General features: G+C 37.6%; 1 protein-coding gene across 1 annotated transcript in view; it reads right to left on the bottom strand.

Annotated features, from left to right (window-relative positions):
• Positions 1-26,958, bottom strand: part of GABRA5 (gamma-aminobutyric acid type A receptor subunit alpha5) — a 138,256-nt gene that overhangs the window by 76,085 nt on the left and 35,213 nt on the right. Inside the window, exon 5 of the mRNA XM_075535613.1 lies at positions 8,135-8,217. Coding sequence (XP_075391728.1) covers positions 8,135-8,217 — 83 coding nt within the window. The remainder of the gene's footprint in view (positions 1-8,134; positions 8,218-26,958) is intronic.

The raw sequence follows: 26,958 nt of genomic DNA, 5'->3' as shown, positions 1-26,958 counted from the left end.
ATAAAAATCCCCACACTTGGGCCAATAACCAACATCACGACAAATGGAGAAAAGGACGGGACTGTGGGACATTTAATTTATTTTATTTTTAAAATTTTTATTGTGTATTAGGTGAAAATATAGAGAGCATATAATCAGTTTTATATTGATAAGTCATACACATTTTGTTTCAACTCACTGCAATCTCTTCTATGTACTGTCATTTATCCTATTTCCCTGAGTTTCCTATTTTCTTCCTTTCTTGTTTTAAATCATTTTACTGGGGGCTCTTACACCTCTTATAACAATCTATACATCCATTGTGTCAAGCACATTTGTACGTATTCTGCCCTCATCCATTTCACTTTCTTTCTACTTGAACCCTTGGTATCAGCTCATTTTTTTCCCTCCATCCTGTACCTTCCCACCTTCATGAACTATTGCTAAATTATAAATTATTATTATCTTCATATGTTACACTGTCTGCTGTCTCCCTTCACCCATGTTTCTGTTGTTTGTCACCCTGGGTTGGAGGTGTGGGAGTCATACGTTGATCATTGTGATCGTTTTCCACCTCCTCTCATGGTATCACTACTCTCATTGTTCCTGACTGGATTCTGTGTGTCAAGAGCTCTCATCTGTACCAGTGTACATGATCTGGTCTAGCTGGATTGTAAGGTGGAACTTGAGGTCATGATAGTGGTGGGGAGGAAGCGGTAAAGAACTAGAGGAATTTTGTATGTCACTGGTGTATACTGCACCCCGACTGGCTCAACCCTTCCTTGTGACCCTTCTGTGAAGGGAACTCTAATTCTCTATACATGGACTTTGGGTCTCCACTCCACCTCCCCTTGTTCACATTCATATGATTGTTTTACGTCTTCTGATACCTGATAACTAATCCTGTCAACATCTCATGATCACACAAGCTGGTGTGCTTCTTTCTTTGGGCTTTGTTGCTTCCCAGCTAAATGGCTGCTTGTTTATCTTCAAACCTTTAAGACCCTGACACACTATCTTTTGATAGTCGGGCACCATCATCTTCCTTCACCACATTTGCTTATGCACCCATTTTGTCTTCAGGAATTTTGTCAGAAAGGTGAGCATCACAGAATGCCAGGTTATTAGGACAAAGTGTTCTTACATTGAGGAAGTACTTGAGTAGAGGCCCAATGTCTGTCTGCTGCCTTAATACTTAAATTATAAATATATCTACATAGAGCTATGTCCCTATCATTATATATAAATTATTTAAATATGTATGTGCCTGCATTTATACTTCTATAAATGGCCTTTGCCTCCTAGTTCTTTCCTTTATTTTCTTTAACGTTCCTCTTGTCCTACTATCATGTGCACTATAATAGAGGGATGTGAATAGCCAGGATCTCTCATTAACTCTAGTTTTTCAATGTTTCATCTAGCTATTATTTGTTTGTTTTGTTGTTGTTGTTCATTTGCTTTGTATGATTTTTATATGATTGTTTTGTTTTATATTATTTTCTATATTAGAAATCCAGGATAGGTAGATTTATAGAGATAATAACTGGATTATCTAGGCATTGTAGGGGGAGGATGTGGAGAAACAGAGAGCTAACAACAATGATTATGTGAAGGTAATGTTCTGAAGCTGATTGTGGTGATAGTTACACAAATCTTCCTTTTATGACTTAATTATTATATTACTGATGTGTGGAAAAAAACTATGATGGGCAAGTACTTCATATCTATTGAGAAATAAAATGTAGAAAAATTGGAACCCTTTTCCATTGATGTTGTCTATGTATGTTTATGTAAAAATGTTCCTTGGAAACAGTTGGCAGCTCCTCAGGATGTTAGACTTTTTAACTGTTTTCTATGTTTTATTTTGTTGTTGTTAGTTGGTTATGGGATTTTTGTGTTTTGCTTGTTTCTGTTGTGGATTTTACTTCTTATGAAATCCATGATAGGTAAAAAATAGAGATAAAACTAGATTGATAGCTTCTGAGGGTTGGGGGAAATTGAGAGGTAATAACAAGGAGTACATTAAAGAAAAAAATTCTAAAATTGATTGTAGTCATGATTGCACAAATGTTTTCAATATGTTTTAACTACTGTATGATCTGTAAATTATATGTCAACAAAATTTAACAATAAAACTGTCCATTTTATTCTTGCCACTTGATTCAGTAAAGGAGTAAAGAAAAACCATTGGGCAAAAATTTGGATCAAATTTACAGTATGTTCAACACCATAAATTTAAATTTTTAAGAAGCTAAGTAAATATTAAACCAAAAGATGTCCATGCTAAGACATATAGTAGTCCAACCTCTGAAACCAAAACAAAGGACAAATATTGAAAGCAACAGAATACACAGGACCTCTTATTCATGAAGGGAGGGGAAACACACCATTTGTATGACAGCGTAGTTCTTAACAGAACATACTGAATCAAAAGAAACGGGAAACACTTTTTTTTCAAGTGCTAGAATGAAATGTCTATGACTAAATTCAAATGTAAGCATAGAAGGAAAGTTGAAGCTACCAAAACCTGAAAAAAGAAGAGCAACATAAACCCAAAGTAAGCAGAAGGAATGAGGTTAAAAGGAAAATAGCAAAGATTAATGAAAAAGAAATGAAAAACAATAGAGAGGATCAATACAAAAAGCGATCAATAAAATTAGTAAACTTCTGGCAAGAAAACCAGAGGGAAAGGGGGAGCAAATGCAAGGTACTAATATTAGGAACACAATTTGGGTTATCACTACCGGTCCTCCTGACCTCAAAAGGATAATAGGAGCTACAGTGAAAAACCCTACATGCATACATTTAATAACTAGTTAAAACAGACCAATTCCTCAAAGATACATGATGTTACATCTTACTCAACATGAAAAAGATCATTTAAGTAATTCTATAGCTATTAAAGATATCATAATTTAAAATCTCCTCCTAAAAAAATAAACCTTCAGAGCCCAATTAGTTCACTTGAGGATTCTATAACACATTTAAAGAATTAAAACTAATTCTACATAATCTTTCCAGAATATAGATGAGGGAATACTTTCTAAGCTATTTTTGTTGTATTACCCCTAGTGTCAAAAATACACACAGTACAAAAAGTGAACAAAAAACAAACCAACATATATTCTTCTTCACGAAAACAGATACAAAACCCCTTAATAAAATATTATCAAGTGGAATTTTAAAATACAGAAAATAAATTCTACACCATGATCAAGTCTGCCCAACTTCCTCCTACAGAATCATGACTAAGTCAATAATCAAAAATCATATCATATTAAACAGCTAGATAAGAAAAATAAAATAACATAATCAATAGAGAAAACTCATTTGGCAAATTGACTGTCTCAGTTAAGAGTGCTCAGAGGAGTGGAGTAATAAAGAAGAATTTCCTTTACTTGATTAAGCAGTCTTGCTTGGATCCACAATCAATGCTCATGGATGCAGCAGTCAAGAGGTTAAAAACCACATAACATTAGGTAAACCTACTGCACAAGACCTCTTAGGCAGTGGCTCTCAACCTTCCTAATGCTGCGACCCTTTAACTCAGTTCCTCATGTTGTGGTGACCCCCAGCCATAAAATTATTTTCGTTGCTACTTCATAACTGTCATTTTGCTACTGTTATGAATCAGGCAATCCCTGTGAAAGGGTCTTTCGACCACCAAAGAGGTGGCGACCCCCACGTTGAGAACCACTGTCTTAGCGTATTGAAAATCAAGGACGTCACCTCGAGGACTAAGATGCACCTGACCCAAGCCATGCTATTTTCAATCGCCTCATATGCATGTGAAAGTTAGATATTGCATAAAGGAGATTGAAGAAGAATCGAGATATGTGATTGTGCTGGAGAAGCACATTGAAAGTGTCATAGACTGCTAGAAGGAGAAACTCATCTGTCTTACAAGAAGTAGGTCCAGAGTGCTCCTGAGAAGCAAGGATCGTGAGAGTTCGTCTTACAGACACTGGAGATTAGGAGAAACAAGTCTCCGGAGGACATCATGCTTGGTGAAGTAGAGGGCAGTGAAAGAAAGGAAGGCCCTCAGTGAGAGGGGCTGACGCCAGAGCTGCATCAATGGGCTTTGTAAAGGGAACCATTGTGTGGATGGGGCAGGATTGGGTAGTGGTTTTTTCTCTTCTGCATAAGGTTATTATGTGTAGGAACCAACACATTGGCACTTAACAACAACAACACTATCCGAAGGTAAGTAATAAAGTATTGCTGCTAACATACTCGTTCATACATGCATGGGTTTATTTGAAACAAAACATGTTAAAATATGTCACAGCAACCAGTGGATGGCTGATAATACTCTCATAGTAATACATTAATAATGCAAGTTCTTTTAGTAATACACTTATCTATGTCTCCTTAGGGTGCCTTTAAAAAGTATACTTTTGGGCAAAAGAATATGTGATTTTGAGGTTAGGGTTAACATCTTTTTTTTTTTAACTCAAGTGGCATCTTCCCAAGCCATGGAAGCATTAAACAACTTTATTGGAATGCTGACCCACATAAACAAGTTTTAGATAGATCAACTATTTTAAGGAAGGTTAGTAAAACTTCAAAGATGAGCAAACCAGAGAGACCAACTGAGCGTGCTATGGTGACTGTTTGGGGGACTCCTAAAGGGACATCTTGATGGATTTTCTGAAGGAACATAGAACAGCAAGTCCAAAACCAAAACCACTGCCATAGAGTCCATTCTGATTCACAGTGATCCTGTAGGATAGGGTACAATCAATGTGGGTTTCTGAGGCTGAAAACCTTTATGGGAGAAGAAAGCCTCATCTATCTCCCACAAGGTGTTCAGTGGGTTTGAACTGCTGCCCTTGTGGTTAGCAGCTCATTGTGTAAGCCACAAAATCACCAATGTAGGCTCAATATAATCAAGTTTTAAGAAAAGTGAAACTGCATTAGTGAGAATATAGCCAGGAAAGTTGCATAGAGATTTTTTTTTCATTATGATAAGAAGCCTGCTCATTTGTTGAGGGTAGCGAGGGCTAACCTACAAGAATTTCATTGGGAAACCCGACTCTCCTATACCACAGGCCTGATGTTGCCCCTTTAGATTCCTAAAACTCAAAGGCATTTGAAAGGGACATGATTTGTGTCCCACCAGGATGCCAACACTGCCATTTTGACATGGTTCAGGTAGGAGAGCAGAATTCTTCAGGGAAGGGCTAAAGAGATGTAAACACATCATTCAGAAGTTTACACTACTGCACTGATAATATTTTAAGAAACAATAGCTTAACATTTGATAGTTTTATTTAATACAGTTTTCTATGGTTTGACTTACCTCCATATCAATGATGGAAAATTAAGTGTTTTCCCCTTTAAGACTGGGGATAAGGCTAAAATGTGCATACTTACTGCTTTTATTCAACACAGTGCTGGAAGCTGTAGACAGTGTGATAAGGCAAGAAAATAAAACCATGCAAATCAGAAAAGAAGAAATAAAACTCTCCCTGTTTGCATGACATCATTATCTATGTAGAAAATCCAATAAAGCAAAATATGTCACAATATCCAGTATAAACATGCAAAGATCAAGTTGTTCTTTGTATATTAGCAATGAATATGGGAAGCTTGCAATTAAAATATAATACCATATAAACTCCCTTTAAAATGCTTACATATAAATCTAATAAAATATGTAGAAGACTTTTATACTGAAAATTATGAAGCATTGATTAAAAGCTATAAAATAATATCAAAATAAATGGAGAAGCATATTGTCCATGGTTTGAATAACTCAACATACTTAGGATATCAGTTTTCCCTCAAATCGATGCTGGTGGTGTGTGGTGCCTGTGAGTCATTTCCAACTCATAGCTCCCCTGAACAGCACAGGACGGAACACTGCCAGCCCGACTTGACCCTCTTCCCTTTTTTGCTGACCCTTTACTACTAAACATGATGTCCAACTGTAGAGAACTGGTCCTCCAGATCCCATGCGTAACATGCATGAGACAAAACATCGCCATCACAGCTTCTAAGGATCATTCTAGCTGTGCTTCTTCCAAAACAGATTGCTTTTGTTCTTCTGGCAATCCCTGTGATTCCAGTATTTCTTTGCCAACATCCCAATTCAAGTGTGTAAAATTTCCCCCATCTTCCTTATTCATTGTCCAACTTCCACATATGCATGAGCCCATGGGTCAAGCACACTTCAGTCTTCAAAATTACACTTTTTGCTCCTTAGCGTTTGTAAAAGGACTTTTGCAATAGATTTTCCCAATGCAATGTATGATTTGATTTCTTGGCTGTTACTTCCAAGAGTGTTCATTGTGGATCCAAGTAAAATGAAATCAATCTCTTGAGGTTGTTTATTGGTCTGGTGGTGAAGTTTTTGTTGTTTGTGGTTTTGTCTTTGTGTGTGTGTGTGGTTAGTGACTTATTTATTTCTTTTTAAGTGAGGCATGATCCGTTAAGTGATTCAAGTCGTCCTCACCTTCATTAAGAAATATTGTGCCATCTACATGTTGAGGCTGTCAGTGAGCTTCCTACAAGCCTGCTGCCAGTTTGTTCTTCATGTAGCCTAGCATCTCAGACAACTTGTTCATCCTACGAACAGACTGTTTGCTGAAAGCACACAACACTGAAACAAGCCTCCTGATTTTAAACCTGATCATCAATCTTTGTTCTGCTCACACACCTGCCGCTTTGCACACGTATAGTTTCCACATGAGCACAATACATTTTCCTGGAATTTCTATTCTTCACAATGTTGTCCATAATTTGTAATGATCCACACATGTGACCCATATATTAGAATGCCTTTGCACAGTTGAATAAAACAGTAATTAGCATTTTTCTGATATTATCTTCGTTCAGCTAAGATGCATCTGATATCAACAATCATTATGTCCTCATTCCATGTCTTTTTATGAATATGATTTAAATTTCTGGCAGCTCCCTATCCATGTACTACTCTAACCATTTAAAAAAATTATCTCCAAAAAGTATATGCATGTAATATTTATGATATTGTTCAATAATTTAAATATTCTTTAAATTTAAATATTCTTCTGGGTCAGTTTTCTTTGAAAGAGTTACACATATCCATCTCTTCTAGTCAACTGGTCATATAGATATGTATTAAAAATTGCTTAGCATAAACAAATGAGCACCTATAGCACTCCATAAGCTTATTGAGCCTTTTCAATGGGTCAATCCTATCAATAGCTGGAGCCTGGTTTTTCACTAATAGCTTCACTGCAGCTTACACTTCTTCCTTCAATACCAGAAGTGACCTGTGCTATGCTACCTCTTGATGTGTTGAACATTGACTAACTCTTTTTGTTACAGGGTCTATGTGCCTCTTTCCACCTTCTTATGATGCTTCCTGTACTGTATAACATTTTGCCCAGAGAATCCTTCAATATGTAACCTGAGGCTTCATTTTTGTTCTTCACTTCTTTCAGCTATACATAGAAGATAATGTAGGGAGATAGAGAGACTAGTTTACTGGACATGGAACAAATAGAAAGGCAATAATAAAAACGTGGCATAGTGTTACAAAGTAACCAGTGTAACTAAGTAATATGTGTAGAAATTATTGAATGGGAACTTATTTTGTTCTGCACACATTCATCAAAAATAAAATATTTTTAAAGGAAAAGTACTCCCAAACAACAAAGTATAAAAGGTTGCGTAATATGAGAACAATCACCCCCCAAAAAAACATTATAAAGGAAAAAAGTAATTAATATATAGCTTCCAACCATGCTTATAACAAATATCTCCGAACGAGGATTTTATCTTAATGCATTCCTCAGTTTGAAATAGCATCAGCTGAAAACCAGGAGTTTCTACTAGAGTTGAATAATTGTCTACTTAAAACACTTTGACATTAAAAATGGATTTGTTCAAGCAACACATATTTTAGGTAATTCCATGGTATAGAGAGTCACTCCTGCTGTATATACAGAGTGAACAGTAAGGATAAACATGACAGAAAATGTTAATATTAGGGAACATTCTACAGAGAGTTGTAAGCAGATATAGCAGTGATTATAATATAATTTGTCAAAGTGATTTACTAATCATAGAAAACAGGTTTCAAGTGGGTCCTCTATGAGAACATGACATTTAATCTGATATATAAATAAAAGAAGTAACTGATTTGGTTACTTGGAGCATAACTTACAGCTGCCAAACTTCAGAGGGCAAGCATGGGCATCCATTGGGAAGTCTTCAAGCTGCATTGGGCACTCAGCAGAGATAGTCAAGCTATAAAGTAAGAGATGGAAAACCTTTCAATCCTGCTATTTATTGAGTGGCTGAGCAACCACTGAGTTCCTTAAGTCATGATTTGTATTTAATAAGTCATATCCAATACTTATTATTATAATTAATATATTTTATAAACTAATTGATAGGTATACATTATCCCATTAAATTATATAGGTTTGAACTTTTACATGGATGTGATTTAAAAGATGGTGTAATCAAATAAGCCCAGGGAGTCTATAGTTTGGCGTGTGTGCCTATAAATATATTGTGTTGTTTTGTTAGTTGCTGTCAAGGTGATTTTCACTCAGAAAGACCCAAAGTATTACAAAGGAGAACTGCTGGATAGGGTTTTCTTGGCTGTATAGGCCTTGTCTTTGTGGTGCCACTGGGTGAGTGTGATAAAGTTAAACAAAACTATTTGGTAAATGCATGCCACTTTAAGATATATTATCACTTGTAAAGCAATTTAGAAAATTTTAAACCATAGAAGGAACAAACATATTTCTACAAACACACTACCTACCTGAAGTAAAGAATACCAAGATGGACATTTGAACAAACTCATAACAAAGAAAGAACAAATAAACACAAAATTTGCCAACAACCAAAAGTCCTGGTCCAGACAGCCTCACTGCAGAATTCTACCATCTATACAGAGACAACCTTATATCAACTGAGCACAAAATATCCAGAACATAGAAAATAATATAATACAATTTAATTCTATGAAACAAGTAGAACCCTGCTTCATAGGTAAATGCACCATTAAAAGTATATGTAGATCATTATCCTTATGGTGAGCATCACTCACTCACTGTCAGGCCATTCTGACTCATAGTAACTCTATAGGACAGAATATACCCTTTGAGTTTCTGGAGCAGTAAATTTATTTTTTAAGCTATAAATCTTAATGAGAGCAAAAACCTTATCTTTACCCCATTAAGGGACTGATGGCTTCAAACTGCTGACCAATGTGTAATCCACTAAGCTACAAATTTCTCAAAAAACATTGTAGCTAATTGAACCTCAGTCATATTAAAAAATTAATCATCATAACCAAGTGAGATTCCTACCAGCTTTTCAAGGATGATTCAGCAATAGAAAACAGTCAGAACAATTCACCAAATAAGCAAAACAAAGAAGAAGAATGGCATGCTCATTGCATTTTTTTTTAGTTATGGCAATTGATAAAATCTAACTTTTTTTTAATTCTCAGCAAAATTCGAATTGGAGGAAAATCACTCACCATAATTAAGAATATATACATAATAACAATGGCCAACATTATTCTTAAAAGAGACTAACAGCATTTCAATTGCAAATTAAAAGGATATGAGGATACCATGTGACATCATTCAATATTTTACTGGAAGTCCTAGTCAGTGTAAAAATGCAAGAAAGGAATAAATGGTATTTAAATGTAATAAGGAAGAATTTTTGAATATATATATATATATAATCCCAGAGATTCAACAAGAAACTTCTAGAACTAATAAAATAATTCATTAAAGTTGTAGAGTCAAGATCAACCTACAAAACCAGTCAGGTTCCATTACACTATCAAAGAAACCTCTATACAAAAAAGTAATCAGAAAAATTTACACTACGATTTATAGTAACCACATCTAGAACACAATACTTAGGAAAGAATCTAACCATCAAAACAAAAGATTTATGCAAAATATACTACAAAAATCTAATAAAGAAACCAAAAGAAGCCTACATTAAAATAAAAATTTAAACAAAATATGCCATGCCTGTGGATAGGAAGATTTAGCACAGTGAAAACATTATTACTATCAAAAGCCACGACTTATCTGTCAGGTTGAATATTGTGATGGCTTGCATGTTGCTATGGTGCTGGAAGTTACATTACTGGCATTTCAAAAACCAACAGAGTCACCCAAGGTGCACCAATTTCAGTAGTGCTTACTGACTAAGAAGAGACAGGCTGTCTGGTTCTAAGGAATTAACCACTGGAAACCTTATACACAGCAGCAGAACACTGTGAGAAACTGAAAACCTTGTGAATAGCAGTGGAATATTATCAAATATGGTACCAGAAGATGAGTCCCTCAGGTCAGAAGGAAGTAAGACTGAAAAAGAAGTGGGGTTGACCATAATGACATGGAGCGAAGTTTTGGGGACCTTCATTTGTGGATAGGGAATGACTCAAAATGGGAAAGGAACTGCTGCAAACATCTGTTAGTAATCAGACCTTAGAATGTATGAAGTATGAGTCTAGGAAAACTGGAAGCCAGCAAAAATGTAATATATAATCGAACAAATAAATATAGATATCAAAGGTATTCATAAGCTGAAATGGACTGGTATTGGGTCATTTTGAATAAGATAATCCTATAGTTTACTGTATAGGGAATAACAAATTTAGAGGAATGGTAGCACATTTTTGTCAAAAAGGGCATTTCAAGATAAATCTTGAAGAAAAAAATCTGTACATCTAAAAGGACATTCTGTTAACATATTATCATTCACATTTATACAACAATCCACTAAAGCTATAGATGAAAAATTCTATCAACTTCTAAAGTTTGAAATTTATCAAACATATAATCAAGATGCATTGATAATTATTGGTGAATGGACTGCAAAAGTTGAAATCAAAGAGGAACGGTAGCTGGAAAATATGACCTTGGTGATAGAAACTAAATAGGAGATTGTACGATAGAATTTTGCTGCAGACTCTTCATCACAATTACCTTTTTCAACCACATAAATGGTGACTATACATTTGGACTGCTTCAGATGAAATACACAGAAATTACTGCATCTGTGGGAAGAGTAAAGGAGAAGCTCAATATCAGCTGAACAAGTAAGCCCGGGGAAAATGGTGGAAAAGACCATTAATTGCTCCTATGCAATTTCAGGAAGAAGCTGAAGAAAATTAAAACCAGGTCTACTAGAGTCAAACTATGACCTTGAGTATATCCCACCTGAATTTTGAAGACATCTCAAAAACAGATTTGAATCACTGAGCACCAATGACAGAAGGCATGATGAACTGTGGGAGGACAACAAGAACAGAACATCATTCACGAAGAAAGCCAAAGGTCATTAAAAGGAGAGAAAAAATTTTAAAAGAGCTTAACAGAAAATTTCAAAGGGAAGCTCAGGTTGACAGAGTAAAATACAATGATGAGATGTGCAAAGACTGGGAGTTAGAAAACCAGAAAGGAAGAACATGCCCAGTGTAGCGTACACTAAAAGAACTAAAGAAAAACATTCAAGCTCAAGATGCAATATTAAAAGGTTTTAAGCAAAATATTAAAGAATGTAAGATACATCAAAAGAAAATGAGAGAAACACACAGAAGCACTGCACTGAAAAGAACTGGTGAACCTTCATTCTTTTCAGGAGGTACCATCTGATCGGGAACTAATAGTCAAGGTAGAAATCCAAGCTGCACTAAAGGCATGATTGAAAAATAAAGCTCCAAGAATTGAAAAGATACCAATTGAAATGTTTCAACAAGTTGATGAGGCACTGAAAACACACGCTGGCCTATGTCTAAAGAAATTTGGAAGACAGCTACTTGGTCTATGGACTGGAAGAGATACATACCTGTACCCATTCAAAAGAAAGGTAACCCAACAGAATGTGGAAAAGTACACAATTCCCCTAAAATGCATTTACATTCTAGTGTCACATTCTTATAAATTGATTTTTCTTATTTTTCTTTTAAATACTTTCATTGGAGGCTCTTACATCTCTTAGCACAATCTATACATTCATCCAGTGTGTCAAGCACATTTGCACATATGCTGCCAGCATGATTTTCTTTTTTTTAAAAAATCATTTTATTGGGGGCTCATACAACTCATCACAATCCATACATATGTCGTCAATTATTTGTACATTCATTACCCTCATCATTCTCAAAACATTTGCTCTCCACGTTATACCTTGATTTTTAAACCATGCAGTATTCCTTATTCTATTTGCACGACTGCCTTCTTTTTTATACATAATTATTTTATTGGGGGCTTGTGTAACTCTTATCACAATCCACACATACATCCATTGTGTCAAGCACTTTTGTACATTTGTTTCTCTCATCATTCTCAAAACATTTGCTTTCTGTTTGAGTCCTTGATATCAGTTCCTCATTTTCCCCTCCTTTCCCCCATCCCACCCCTCCCCCATGAACCCTTGATAATTTATAAATTATTATTATTTTGTCTTATATATTTCTTACATTTTATTAGGGGCTCATACAACTCTTATCACAATCCATACATATACATACATCAATTGTATAAAGCACATCCGTACATTCTTTGCCCTAATCATTTTCAAAGCATTTGCTCTCCACTTAAGCCCTTTGCATCAGGTCCTCTTTTTTTTACCCTCCCTCCCCGCTTCCCCCTCCCTCATGAGCCCTTGATAATTAATAGATTGTTATCTTGCCCTATCCAGAGTCTCCCTTCCCCGCCTTCTCTGCCATTCGTCTCCCAGGGAGGAGGTCACATGTGGATCCTTGTAATCAGTTCCCCCTTTCCAACCCACACACCCTCCACTCTCCCAGCATCGCCCCTCACACCCCTGGTCCTGAAGGTATCATCCACCCTGGATTCCCTGTGCCTCCAGCTCCCATCTTTTTCAATGTAACTTGGTGGAGGTAGTAAATTGGTTCTGCTGCTCCAGGTACAATTCTTCATTAGAAGCAACAGTCTGTATCTCTCTCTCTCTCTCTCTCTCTCTCTCTCTCTCTCTCTCTCTCTCTCTCTCTCTCTCTCTCTCTCTCTCACACACACACACACACCCACATACACACACCACATTTACTTACTAGGTTATAATTTCAGCTACTTTAATTGCTTCTTTTGAATCTAGTCACTTACCTGTAAGTTTAATTCAGATGTTTAGTAACTTGACCATTTGGCATTATATCTGAAACTTTAAAAAATGATATTAATCATTATGTTCCACCACTTCTCTGTCAAGTTGTAGCACTGGGGTGACTTGTGTGTTGCAGTGATGCTGGAAGCTATGTCACTGCCATTTGAAATACCAGCAGGGTCACCCAAAGGAAATCGGTTTCCAAAGAGTTCCGAGACAAAGAATAAACTCTGATGAAGAAATAAGCAATCCAATTGTAAGGAATTAGCCATGGAAAATGTTATGAATAGCAGCAGATCCTTATGAGATTCTGAGAATTTGTGAATAGGACACTGTCAGATATGAAGCCAAAAGGTGAGGTCCTAGATCAGACGGCACTCAAAGTATGACTGAGGAAGGGCTGCCTTTTCAAAGAAGAGTCAATCATAATAATCTACATGGAGTAAACGTCAGGACCCACATTTGCTGATGGAGCATGACTCAAAATGAGAAGAAACAGCTATAAAATATATTAATAATTGGAACTTGGAATATACTGTGTATGACTCTGGGAAATTAGAAGTAAAAAATAAATATACTGCATAAAGATCAATATCCTAGGTATTAATAAGTTGAAATTGACTCATATTGGCCATTTTGAATCAGCTAACCGTATAGTTCACAATATTGAGAATTATGCATTCAAGAGGAATGATGTTGCACTAATCATTAAAAGGATACTTAAAGACCTGTCTTGAAATACAATGTTGTCTGTAATAAGATTATATCCATTCCCATACAAAGAATTCCAGTGAATACAACTATTATTCAAATGTATGCATCAGCCATGAAGATGATGAAGAAACTGAAGAATTTTACTAATGTCTTCAATCTGGCATCAAGATTGGGGAAAGCTTCTTAACAACCTGCAGCGTTCAGATGAAACAAGTTTGTTCACTGAACGTGAAAAGGACTTGAGGCGTTTGCTGATAAATCTCAAGGTTTGCAGCCTTCAGTGTGGATGACAACTCAGTGCAAAGAAGACCGAAATCCTTACAACCGGACCCACAGGTAATATCATAAATGGAGAAAAGGTTGAAGTTGTCAGGGATTTTCTCTTGCTTGAAAGCACAATCAGTGCTCATGGAAGCAGCAGTCAAGAGATCAAAAGACAATTGCATTAGGTAAATCTGCTGCACAAGACCTCTTGAGAGTATTGAAAAGTGATTATGATACTTTGAAAACTAAGGTGCACCTGACCCAAGTCATGGTATTTTCAAATGCTTCACATGCATGTGAAAGTTGGACACTGAATAAAGAAGACCAAAGAAGAATGATGCATTTGAGTTTTTGCTGAAGAAGAATATTGAAAATATTGCTAAAAGGAGAAACTACTCTGTCTTGGAAGAAGTATGGCCAGAATACTCCTTAGAAGCAAGGATGGCAAGACTTTATCTCATGTACTTTCAGGAGAAACCAGCCCCTGGTGAAGGACATCATGTTGAGTAAAGTACAGGGGCAGCAAAGGATAGAAAGGCCCTTAGTGAGATGGATTGATAATGTGGCTCCAATGATGGACTCAAGCATAGAAACAATTGTAAGGATGGTGCAGGGCCGGGCAGTGTTTCATTCTGTTGTGCATAAAGTCACTACAGATTGGAACTGGCTTGATGATACCTACCAAGAGTAATCGGATCCAGGTCAGAGAAGGAAATATGATGAGAGAAGAAGAGTTCAGAGGGCTGCAGAGCTATGAAACAAGGAATCTATGATCTTCAGACGGAACACAATCCAAAGAACATCTTAATTTTAGTTAGTCCTGAAATACCCATTCTGGACTTTAAGATTGTAAATCTGTGTTGTCTTAAGTCACTAATTTTGTGGATGTTTGCTACATCAATGACAGGAGACTAATACGTATGTTGAAACCTTGATGTGGAGCACTGTGATAAAAAAACATCTTACAAATGTGAAATTGGAATTGGAAAAATGAGTCAAAGCAGACTAAAATTTCTTTGTTACTTCTACCAATGGAAATATGAAATTTAAAACTTTTAAGTGAAGACTGAGAAAAAATAAGAAACATGGTAGAAAATATTGTATTGTTTTATAGAATACTAAAATTGTATTAAATAGACAGTACATACATTAATATAAAAAGTATTCTATGAGGGATTGGGAACAAATAAAAATGTTATTTTGTTTCTTCATTTTTCTTAAGCACTTTATTGGAAGCTCTTACAGATCTTATAATAATCCATAATTCAGTTAGATCAAGCATAATTTTACAATTACTACCACCAATTTCAAAACATTTTCTTTCTTCTTGAACTCTTTGAAATCAGCTCCCCTTTATCCCATCCTCCCTACCAGAAACCAGACATATATAACACCATCCAATGTATCCTTTCACCTCTAATTCTGTTATTTGTTCCCCTCAAGCGGGCTTATATAGTCATTATTGCTACCAGCTCCTACCCCCCCTACCACACTCTCTTCCCCAACCCTCAGGGAATCATTACTCCAGTTACTGTTTCTGAAGGGTTGGCTTTCATGTATCAAATGTTCTAAATTATACAGATGAACATATGCAAGTCAAGCAAGATTAATGAGGTAAAACAAAGACCATAATAGTAAGGGGAGGAAATAGTAAAGAACTAGAGGATTGTTGTGTGTTTCATCAGTGCTATGCTGCTCCCTAGATTGATTCCCTCCCTCTCATATGCCTTTAAGGCCCACAGAGGGGAGAGGGAGTAAAAATGATGGCAATGGAGGACCATGCACTAATCACAGAAAAGGGGGAGAGAAAGTAGACCTCATTCTGGTGAGCCAACCATTGAAGATGACATTCTTGCTTGGAGCAGCTCGTTCAAAGAGAGAACTGCAGGAGTGGCCTCAGCTCAGACATGATGTCCCCTCTCTAGATGATAGCTCTACAGAGGACAGCACTGAAGAGACAGTTTGGGGAGAACAGCCAGTCTGACCTGCCCACATGGGGGCAAACCAAGAGGGGAGTACAAAAGACCAACAATGGGAGCAAAACCATGAAATCCCTGGGGAATTCCAATTGTAGACTTCTGACTCAGGGGGCAGTGCATGACACTTCATCTGAACTGGTTGGGGGATATTCACAAGGGGACCATACTGAAAGTCTAGAGTTGTAACCGGAAAGGGGGGGGGGGGCAGTAGACCACTTCATCGCTGACTGAGGAAAAGCACTGGGGACTTGTCTGAGGTACACCTCTTGGTCATGCTGAGGAACAGAAGGGTGTAAGTGCTGTTAAGTAAGCGGGTCCCAGGATACAGAACACTGAAAGTAAAGGGGATTTGACTGATGGATTATACAAGGTCCTGCTCACTATTTAACAGAGACATACCCATCTACTCTGGGTCTGGATAACATTTAGGCTTGAAAATATGTGTATGGTCCTTTTCTTTTCATTTGGTGTCTATATAAGATAGGCAGGATACACAATTCCAAGAATACAGCAAAGGGATCAACTTTGGGGGTTGGGGATAGGAGGGGAGGACATTGGGGGAGGTGAGTGGTGAGTCAAAACTGACAGGAACAGGGGAAAAGAAAGAGTTCCATAATTGACAGTAGGGGGGTGTAATGTTCTTGGCCATGTTTGTTCAATTGAAATCTATCTGAGAGGAATTACTGAGAGGTGAGTGATGGGTAAACATGATACTGGGCAGGAGGAAAGAAAAAGAAGAAAGTAAAAATTATATATATGTATACATATATAAATATATAAATAGGTGTATTTGTCTATGCATGCACACTTATTTAAATCTTACCTCAGTACAATAATTGTTTATTCTAATATTGTAGTAATGTATTATACTAACCTTCCTGACATGATCACAGAAGACAAAATGGGTGCATAAGCAAATGTGGTGAAGAAGGTGGATGGTGACTGGCTAATAAAAGATACAACATCTGGGACTCTTACAGACTTGAAGTTGAACAAGTGGCCATCTAGCAGGGAAGCAACAAAGCCCAAATGGAAGAAGCACACCAGCCTGTGTGATCATGAGGTATTGATGGGGATAGGTATCAGAAGTTCAAAAACAAGCAATCAAATTGAGATGAAGGAGCATGGATGAATTGGAGATCCAAAACCTACCTGTAAGTAATTGGACAGTCCCTCACAAAAGGACCACATGGAAGAGTTGATAAAAAAATATGTTGAGTTACTAATATGGTTACTTACAGAAAGACATACCGTATATACTCACGTATAAGCCGAGTTTTCCAGCACAAAAAAATGTGCTGAAAAACTAGGATTCGGCTTATACGTGGGTCAGTGGTACCCCAGTGAGGTGTAACATCTCCCTGGGGCCCCCACGAGGTAACCGAAAAGTGCCCATTATCTTGCAGGTGATTGCCATTTCTCCGCTGTTCATTCAAAGCCCCGCTGACACTGCTGGGCTTTAAATGTTTGTTAACTCACATATAACCAATCAAAGCTGTCCTATGATGTGGACGGCTCCAATTCGCAGAAGCACCCGTAGTGATTCACTTACGCCGGCAGCTCAACTGGTAAGGATGTGTCTGTGGCTGCGTTCCATCTCTCCACTCTGGTCTCTGTTTTAATTCACATCCTGCATCCCCCACCCATACGGACTCCCTCCTCCCCCACCTCCTGGCTAACACGTCAGGGCAGGGGAGGGACGGTGGAGGGGCGGGGTAACATTATCATGAAAGTTTTTTTTCAAACTCTTGTTTATTTATCCTATTAGAAATGGATACTCTTGAACCAAAACAAAAATGCCGGTCATGTGAGTCTGGTTTCAAAATGAAGGTTGTGTCAAGTGCAGAAGAGAGCAATAACAGTACTGCAAGTAGGGAATTCTGTGTTGAGGAAAAGCAAGTGAGGGAGTGGTGGAAAATGAAGGCTGACTTGGAACAGATTCCAAAAGCTAAAAAACCTTGTGTGGTTTAATGTCTTTTTATGGGGCACTAGAGTGTGAAAGGCATAAATGGGTTATTGAGTGTCATCAAAATGGTTACTACAAACACGCATGGGAATCCACATACATGCTCTACAAATGGATAAGGATGACAACTATAAAGCACCAGGCATTGAAAAATTTGCTGCATCGGCAGGATGGTGTACCCACTTCATGAATAGGTTTGAAGCAAAGACCAAAGATTTCTCAGAAATTGCCACAAGACGAAAAAAATTACCATATGTCATTCCAGTCATTTATTATAAAACAAAGAAGGATTTATACTTATGACCTGGCAGATATTGGGAATATAGATGAAACTGCCATGACTTCTGATCTTCCAAATAACAGAACTGTGGCTAGTTTAGGAGAAAAAACCATTTTTCTCAAAACCACAGGGAATGAAAAAAAAACAACACTTTAGAGTTGATCTATCATGTTTGGCTAATGGAACTAAGCTGCATCCTGTCCTTATTTTTAAAAGAAAGAACTTGCCTAAAAAGATCAATTTCCCACCAAGAATTACTGTGCATGTACATGTTCAATGCTGGATGGATGAAGACGGAACAAAAAAATGGCTGGAAGAAATTTGGAACCGATGACCAGGAGCAGCCTTAAAGAAAAAGTCATCATTACCTGTTTGGGATATGTTCAGAGCCCACCTATCAGATGACATAAAAAAAATGGCAAAATCTAGTAAAGTTACTTTAGCCATTATTCCAGGTGGGCTTACATCTGTACTGCAGCCTCTGGATGTATCTTTGAATAAGCCTTTTAAAGACCGTGTGCGAAGGATGTGCCATGAATGGATGTCATCTAGTCAAGCCTGACTAACAAAAGGAGGAAATTTCATGAAGCCTAACAGAATTAATAGCAAAGTGGGTTCGAGATGCATGGGAAGACATTCCAGAAGACATGGTGCGAAGTGCCTTCCAGAAATGTGGTATTAGTAATGCTATGGGTAGCAGTGAAGACTGCGCTTTGTATGAAAATGACAGCAGTGATGGTGATGACGGCATCTCAGTGAGGACAGCGTCTATGATGATCTCACACCAGGTGAAGCGCTGCATTTGGGATATGGATGATGATGAGGAATCCAGTTTTGAAGGATTTTGAACTCTTTACATTTTAGCTTGGTTGCTGATTGAGCTCAGGGAATAGTACTCTTAAGGTATCATTGTTGATACCTTGTTTTTGTTGGACCTATTTTCCACTTACTGTGCTGGTTTACTAATGTTAAATGATTTTTATTTATGTTTTTATTTAAAATAAATATTTACCTACATTACCCCACTGATGTCTCAATTTTTCAAAATTTTATTTTAATTTATTTTGATTATTGAAACCCACCAATAGCTTCTGCATTTTCTACCGTAGGCTCATACGCGAGTCAATCAGTTTTTCTGGTTTCCCAGGTAATGAGTAGGTACCTTGGCTTATACTCAGGTCAGCTTATATTTGAGTATATACGGTAATTCCTAAATTATCAAGGGTTCATAGGGTGGGGTGGAGTGGAGCGGGAGGGCGGAAATGAGGAGCTGATATTAAGGGCTCAAGAAAAAAGAAAATGTTTTGAGAATATGATGGCAACAAATGTATAAATGTGCTTGACACAATGGATGGATATATGGATTGTGATAAGAATTGTGGGTGCCCCAGTAAATTGAATTAAAAAAATAAATGGAAAAGAAATTCCTCAATATATTAAAGGTCAAATGCCAAAAAGAAAAATTAAGAAGCCAATCTCATACTCAGTGGAAAAAAAACAAAAACATTCCCCCAGAAAATGAGAACTAGACAAGGATACCCCCTATTATCACTCTTATTCAACATTTTGCTAGCAATCTTAGCTAGAATCACTAGATATCAAAAAGAAATAAAAGGAATATAATTTGGCAAAAACAAAGTGAAACTTTCACTATTTGCAGATGATTTTATATAGTGAGAACCTAAGGTCTCTACAAAAAGACTGTTGGAAAAAAGTTGAGGGATTTAATGAAGTCGCAGGATACAAGGATAACAAGAAGACACCAATCAGACTCCTGAATACTGGAGAAGAGAGCTCTGAAAAAAAAAAACAACTTCAAGAAAAAAACAGCATTGGCAGTAGCCACACAAAAGATGAAGTACCTAAGAATAAACCTAACCAGAAGAACCAAGGACCTTTACAAAGAATACTACAGAGCATTAAAAAGAAATCAGTAGAGACCTACACAAATGGAAATACATCCGTATTCATGGATAGGAAGACTTAATATTGTAAAGATATCAATAGTATTTAAAGCAATCTACAAATACAAAATAACTCCAATCCAAATCCCAATGTCGTTCTTTAATGAAATGGAAAAAATTATGACCAACTTTATAGAGAGAGGAAAGAGGCTCAAGATAACCAAATAACTTCTCAATAAGAAGAACAGAGTAGGAAGTCTTGTGCTACCCCACTTCAAAACCTATTACGCACCCACAATATTCAAAGCACCCTGATACTATAGCGATAGATCCATAGATCTTTGTATCAGGATAGAAAACTCTGAAATAAATGAATCCACCTACAGACAAGTGCTGGTCCTTTTCAGCCAATGACCACAATACATTAAAGTAAATGTAACTGCTAAAGCTATCAGGACAAGGGCCCTATTGCAGGGTATTACAAGGACAACCAGTCATAACAAAGGAAGCACTCATAGTGGATGGCAAAATAGATTACTGGGACATATTAAAATAAAGCACTTATGTACATCAAAAGACTTCATCAAAAGAGTAAAATGGAAGCCTGTGGATTGGGAAAAAATCTTTAGCATTGAAATAATGAACAAAGGCCTAATTTCTAGAATCTATAGAATTCTGCAATACTTCAATAGGACAAAGTAATAATAATAACCCACTTAAAAGGTGGGCAAATGACGTGAATAGACAATTCACAAACAATGATACTTAAGTACTAAAATATACGGGGAAATGTACTTGTTCAATCGCCACCTGGGAAATGCAAATCAACAATGAGATATCTTATTGGTAGGAAAACGGGAAGGAACAGCCTCCAGCCAGCAAGAGATGTGGGTGCGGGCATAGACCTGGTAGTCATTGGACTTTGGTTCAGGTCTCTTGCCCTAAGGATGTCAAATAAATAGTGGATCAGAACTACAGTATACTTAAAATGTTATGCCCTCCTTGCTTTATTATGATATGCATTCATAATATGAATGTTTGGTATTATCACACCCCTGTTGTTGGTGTAAATAGTGTCCAGACACTTAAAAGTTTTATCTGTACAAGTTGATAATACATGTTTATGGTTCTTATCTAGCCCATAGGAGCCCTGGTAGTGTAGTGGTTACAAGTTGGGGTGCAATCTTCATGGGCAGCAATTTAAAACTACCAGTAGCTCCACCAGAGAGACTGGGTGTTCTACTCCTGTAAACAGTTACAGTCTCAGAAACCCATATGGGTCACTATGAGTCAGCACTGACTCAATGGCTTTGAATTTGATTTGGTTTTGGTATCTGACCTATACATGTATGTATTAGTTACATAATCTGTTGTCACTTTGAGACTTAAGAGTGAAGGATTGGAGTTTAGCCTGTCTATCAGGTCACAGCTTGATGACCTCATTCAGAGGTGCTAAGGAGATAAATAGCTTGCTGAAGGTAGGACACAGACAATCCCTGGGAGACAGTCCAGCTGACAAGACACATAGAGCTAATGCCCTGAGCTGGAGGAATACGTAGAGACCCTGCCTTTGCTGAAATGCTTACACCATCACTAGCTCCACAAGACTTTCCACCCACTGGTCTGTGATCGTCCTGCATTTGGCGTCATTGCATGTGCTTCATGAGTCTGAAGGGTACTTCATAGCTTGATATCAGATATATGGGCTAATATCAGATTTATGGACTTGGTGCGATGTTTTATCAATATTCAATTGCTGTTGTATATAAAGTTATTTCTTATACTCACATAAGTCTCCTGGATTTGTTTTTCTTGTTTACCTGGACTAACACAATGTATACTTTCCTTGGCTCAACTGTGTTTTAGATTCTACTCCCTTGGCTAAATTAAGGAAGGACACTGTGAATAGAATTACATTACGCCCTAGGAAAATGACAGATAATGTTCTCTAACATAAAATGATAATGATGTCTCTAAGGTGAACCAGAGACATATACAAACCATAGATAGATGAGTGGATTTGGGAGTCACGCTTAACTCTAGCACCAAAATAAGAAAAATTGGTTCATATGACATGTCCCTGCTTAATGTTTGCCCTCATGAAGAGATCACTTAAATAAAGGTGCTATAGCAAAAAGTGGTGAAGACACTTGATGCTGCCCAGCTATCGGAAAGAATAGTGTCTGGGATCTTAAAGAATTGTCTTCAAATAAGCAGCCATCTAAGTGAGGCATCAACTAAATCCACATGGTAGAAGCAAACTATGCTATATGATCCAAGGATTATATGTAATATAATCCAAATCTGAAGGAGGGAATGGAATCAGAGTTTAAATTGTGAAAATCTGGTTTGCAGAAGCCTATGCAAAAAACTGAAAGCCTAAAATCCATTTGCATATAGATTAAACCCCACATAGATTAAACCTCCAGTGAATTCCCTCTGGCCATAGTTATCAGACAGAGAGCATTGTAAAGATTAATTTGCTAAAGTTAGGTCAAAATTTAATACCTTATTTGATCTCCCTTTTGACCTTAGCAAAAGGGAGACCACACTGAAGGATAATAACACTCTTGAATGACGAGTTCCACAAATATTAGAAATTTCTTGTTCTCTAGAGGGAGCAGCTCAGGGGATTACAACAATGAATTACAACACGATCTAAAGAAAACAAAAATTTACACAACTGGACCAATAGATTGAAGCCTGTGCTGGGGAAGTACAACCATATGTTCCTGAAAAGCAAGGATGGAAAGAGTTTGTCTCTTGTTCTTTGAACATGTTATCAGGAGAGACCAGTCCCTAGAGAAGGGCATTGTGCTTGGTAAAGAGCAGTGAAAAAGAGGAAGGACTCCAATAATACAGACTGACAGAGTGGCTGCAACGTGGGCTCAAACAGAAGAACAATTGTTCATGAAGATGGTCTAGCACGAAGGAGTATTTCATTCTATTGTCCATAGGGTTGCCATGAGGTGGAACCAACGCGTGGCACCTAACAACAATATGGAGCAGCATGTGACTCTTGGATCTCAGGAAGTTAGTGGAGCCCTCTGGATGCATTTAATGTACAAGCCTCTGCTGAAAAGCCCCTCTGGGCCCTGAAAATCTGCACTGTTCCCTCTTCATAGGCAGACCAAGCAAAGGGGGGAGATAATGTCTTTTAGTTGAGTCATTGGCAACATACATAATGTGATGGCATGTTTGCCTGTGCTAGAGAATTTTATTCAAATGATCAGGGATTGAAAAATACCTAGCAGTTTTTATCTTCACCTTCAAACAGTGGTTTTAGGGGTCAGGACAACTTATGTAAGAGAAACCTAAGGGATTATTCTTGACATTTCCCATACTTTGTCCCATTTTAATTCTATATGCATACCCTGTCCTTTTTGCCTCCAAATACTACTGAGCCTGTCACTTTCTTTCCATTTCTTTGTTTCTGCCTCGAGGAGAGCCACCTTCATCTCGGTCTGGCATTCACCACTAATAGCTCTTTGATCCCACTTGAGATTTCCAGATACTTCAAAGATAGTAAGTGATGGACGAAGTGCATAAGAGACAGCAGACTCCTATGTTTAAATCCCTTTCATGGCTCCCCAGTATACCCTTGTGATAGGTAGGGTTTTTTGTGCCAACCTGGCCAATAGGAACATATGGAATTAATCAGGTCACAGTTTGACTGAAGGGCAAAGAGATAAATGGGCAAGGCCCACCCCTCTCTCTTGCTGTCTGGTGATCGATTGGGCCAGTGTGCGGCTGCTTTAACTAGTTCTCTGCCTCAACTTGTGAGCTACACTACCCGTGGGACAACCACCTGTGGATCATATTGCTAGAGCTTGAGGTTCTTTTGAGACCTGTTTTGCCACGCTGTTGGTGTGCACATCGCTTAAGCTCAAGGCTGGTGGATCCTGTCATCTTGCATTCCTTGAGTTCGATATCCCATCCAGGCCTGCTTCCCTAAGCTTCTGAGCTGCTCACTGTTGGTAACCTGCCCTATGTGCTGCCTGTGGGCAGACTCTGCCTGCATTACCCAAGGGAAAACTCAGCTGTCTTCTTCCTAGACATTGGACCCAGCAGCCCTCATGAGTTGAAGGAATTCCAGTATATTAAATCTTCCACAGAAGTGAGTTAAACAGAGCCCTCTGTACTGCTGTGTGGACTAATTATCTGTTATATTCCTTTGTGTTATATAAACCTATCTTCATATCTATAATCATAAGTGTCCTGGTTTTGTTTCTTTGAGAACCCTGCCTAACATAATCCGTAAGACAAAGCCCCCAAACCATATAAGGCCAACAGGCAGTGGTTTCCCTTTCCTCTCAGGCTGCTTCTCAGCTCACCAGTACACTTCAATAGTGTCTTAAATGCTGAGCTCCTGATGTCCTCTCCAACTCTTACCTGGCTATGTAGCCTCTTCCTTCAGCCGTAGATGCAGAGTGACTCACTTAGAGAAATCTTTCCTGATACCTTGATCCCATGCTCGCATAAAGGGACCTTCCTATTCTCTCAAATGTTCTCTTCTTTCTCTGCGCTATCATGCCAATTGATGGATAATATTTCCCATACTCTTGTTTACTAGTGTTTCTATCCCTATTACCAGGTGTCTACTAATATAGAGTTTAAAAATATTTTAGAAGAAAATTCTCACCAGAATATTGTACAATGAATGTTTTATTTTCCTCCAGAATCTGAGGCTGTTTACAGTTCTCTGGCTGCCACGATTTCCCATGTTTGATGCTAGAAAAGCAGCTGCGTAGTACTGGAACAGTGGGTTCTGCAAAGCAACCCACACAACCCCTGCTTTCTTTTGAGGACAATGAATCGCTTAAGAAAGAGTGTTAGCTCTCTTAGAATCAAGTTAGCATTCCAGTACAGCTCCCTGTAGTGGTACAAATGTACGACCACCGACCACTTATATTATAACTGATAAAAGTGAGGATGTGAATTTTTATTTTATTGAACTTTAAGTAATTTAAACCTAAATTGCCGTATGTGTACATGTGTTGAGTGGCCATTGTGTTAGAAAGTATACAATAGATTATAGGAAGAAGAAAAAAAAACCCAAAACACTCATGATTAGAGGCTATCCTGGAGAGGCTCCAGATACGGGAGAATTCTACTACTTTTTCTTTCTCTGGCACCAATAGGTGAGATGCAGAAATCTGTGAGACCACAATTCCTACTGGTACTATCTTAAACACAGAGCACAAGTAGAGAACACAGGAAATGAGTTAGTCAATGTCAAGGATTGTCTTTTCAATATACAGACCTGGCTATTCATTTTTCTACTCATGAGGGAACTATCTAGCAGCCTTTTGGGTGCTGATAGTAATTGTGTTAGATCTGGCTGGTTGTATTCTGACAAGGTGTTTGTACTACCGAAGGACTTTTCAACTCAGAGGTTTGCAGAAACCACAAGCCCCAGAGGCCTACTGACATCTCTGCATAGGCCAGCCTCCTGGAATGCAGAGACACCTTAGAGTGTCTCAGTGAAATGACTGTTTACAGCTGTGAGGCACTCCAACAGTCTTCTCTGGCTTTTCCCTCCTAAATATAAGAGATGTAGCGCCACCTTGTGGGGATTTTATTATGCTGGCTGATTGAGTACATCACTTCAGTTACACTTGTTTCTTAGAGATTCTTCTATTAATATAAATATAGGCAAGATAATTTGGACATTGACTTGTATATGTAGAATAGGTGGTGTGGATTAGTGTTTACCTTCGTCCACTGCCTTGTATATGAAAGGGACATTTGCTGAGAAAAGGATCATACTCAGGATTTTATACAGATTAGATGAATTTACATTTCCGAAGCATCTCAGTCATAGTGAAAGCCACAGAATTTTTTGAAAAACATATCAGCAGACAAAGTAAAGTGGTTATTTCACTTCAGACATGCACCAACATGTGGGTCTGTGTGAAGAAGGGCTAGGACCTAAACTGAGCCCCCAGCAGCAGCTGCCGGGGAATTCCCTTTAAATTCCTTAGCCTGGCTGCTCTGCCTGCACAGTTACAGCAGGTCAATAGGGATGACTCCGACCTCATTCAAAAGGGGCCCTTGATTTCCAGGTGGCTTATTTCCACACAGGCCACACACAACCTGGGCGGGCAGCTGGAGAAGGAAGTCAGGACACGCGCATGGGCAAGGCATTGCTTCTTTTTCCCTGGTATAAGAGTGTGCAGTAGTTTCTATATGGTCATGGCCTGAGAAAAACCTTTGCCGAGATGCCCCATTTGAGAAGGATAATGGTCTTCTCTGTGTGTTGAAGAGTTCAAAATTGGTTTCTTCCAGAATGGAAGTAAAAGTAACGGAAATTCTCTGTGATCTCTTTGAACTCCCTTCATATATACTGAAATATGAATACTAGTTTTCTTTGGTCTTGGTCTTATCATAACTATCCTATGCTTTGTGGTTTTCTCTCTTTTTTATTCAAATTTTGAATCAAATTTTCCTTTCTGATATAAAATAAATGTTCCCTTAGAATTTCAATCTTTACCAACATATCGGCCATTGTCATGAAATAAGTTTTTAACTAGACACTGGTATGTATGAAAATATATGTGTATAAATATTCAAATACACACAATATCTATTATATGAGAAGCTATTTCAAAAACTTCATGGAAACTAATTGAAATGTAATAGAATTCTATCAATTAAAAAAGTTTTATTGACATATGTTTCACATATCATATAATTCAATAGGTTGATCAAATTAAGAAGAATTGTGCTATCAATCCCATAATTAATTTTAGAAGATTTTGTTCTTTTTCA

The sequence above is a fragment of the Tenrec ecaudatus genome, chromosome 17 (assembly GCF_050624435.1).
Source record: "Tenrec ecaudatus isolate mTenEca1 chromosome 17, mTenEca1.hap1, whole genome shotgun sequence".
NCBI classification, from domain to species: Eukaryota; Metazoa; Chordata; class Mammalia; order Afrosoricida; family Tenrecidae; genus Tenrec; species Tenrec ecaudatus.
The sequence above is the reverse complement of the archived record's forward strand: the minus strand, read 5'-3'. Positions and strand labels throughout refer to the sequence as shown.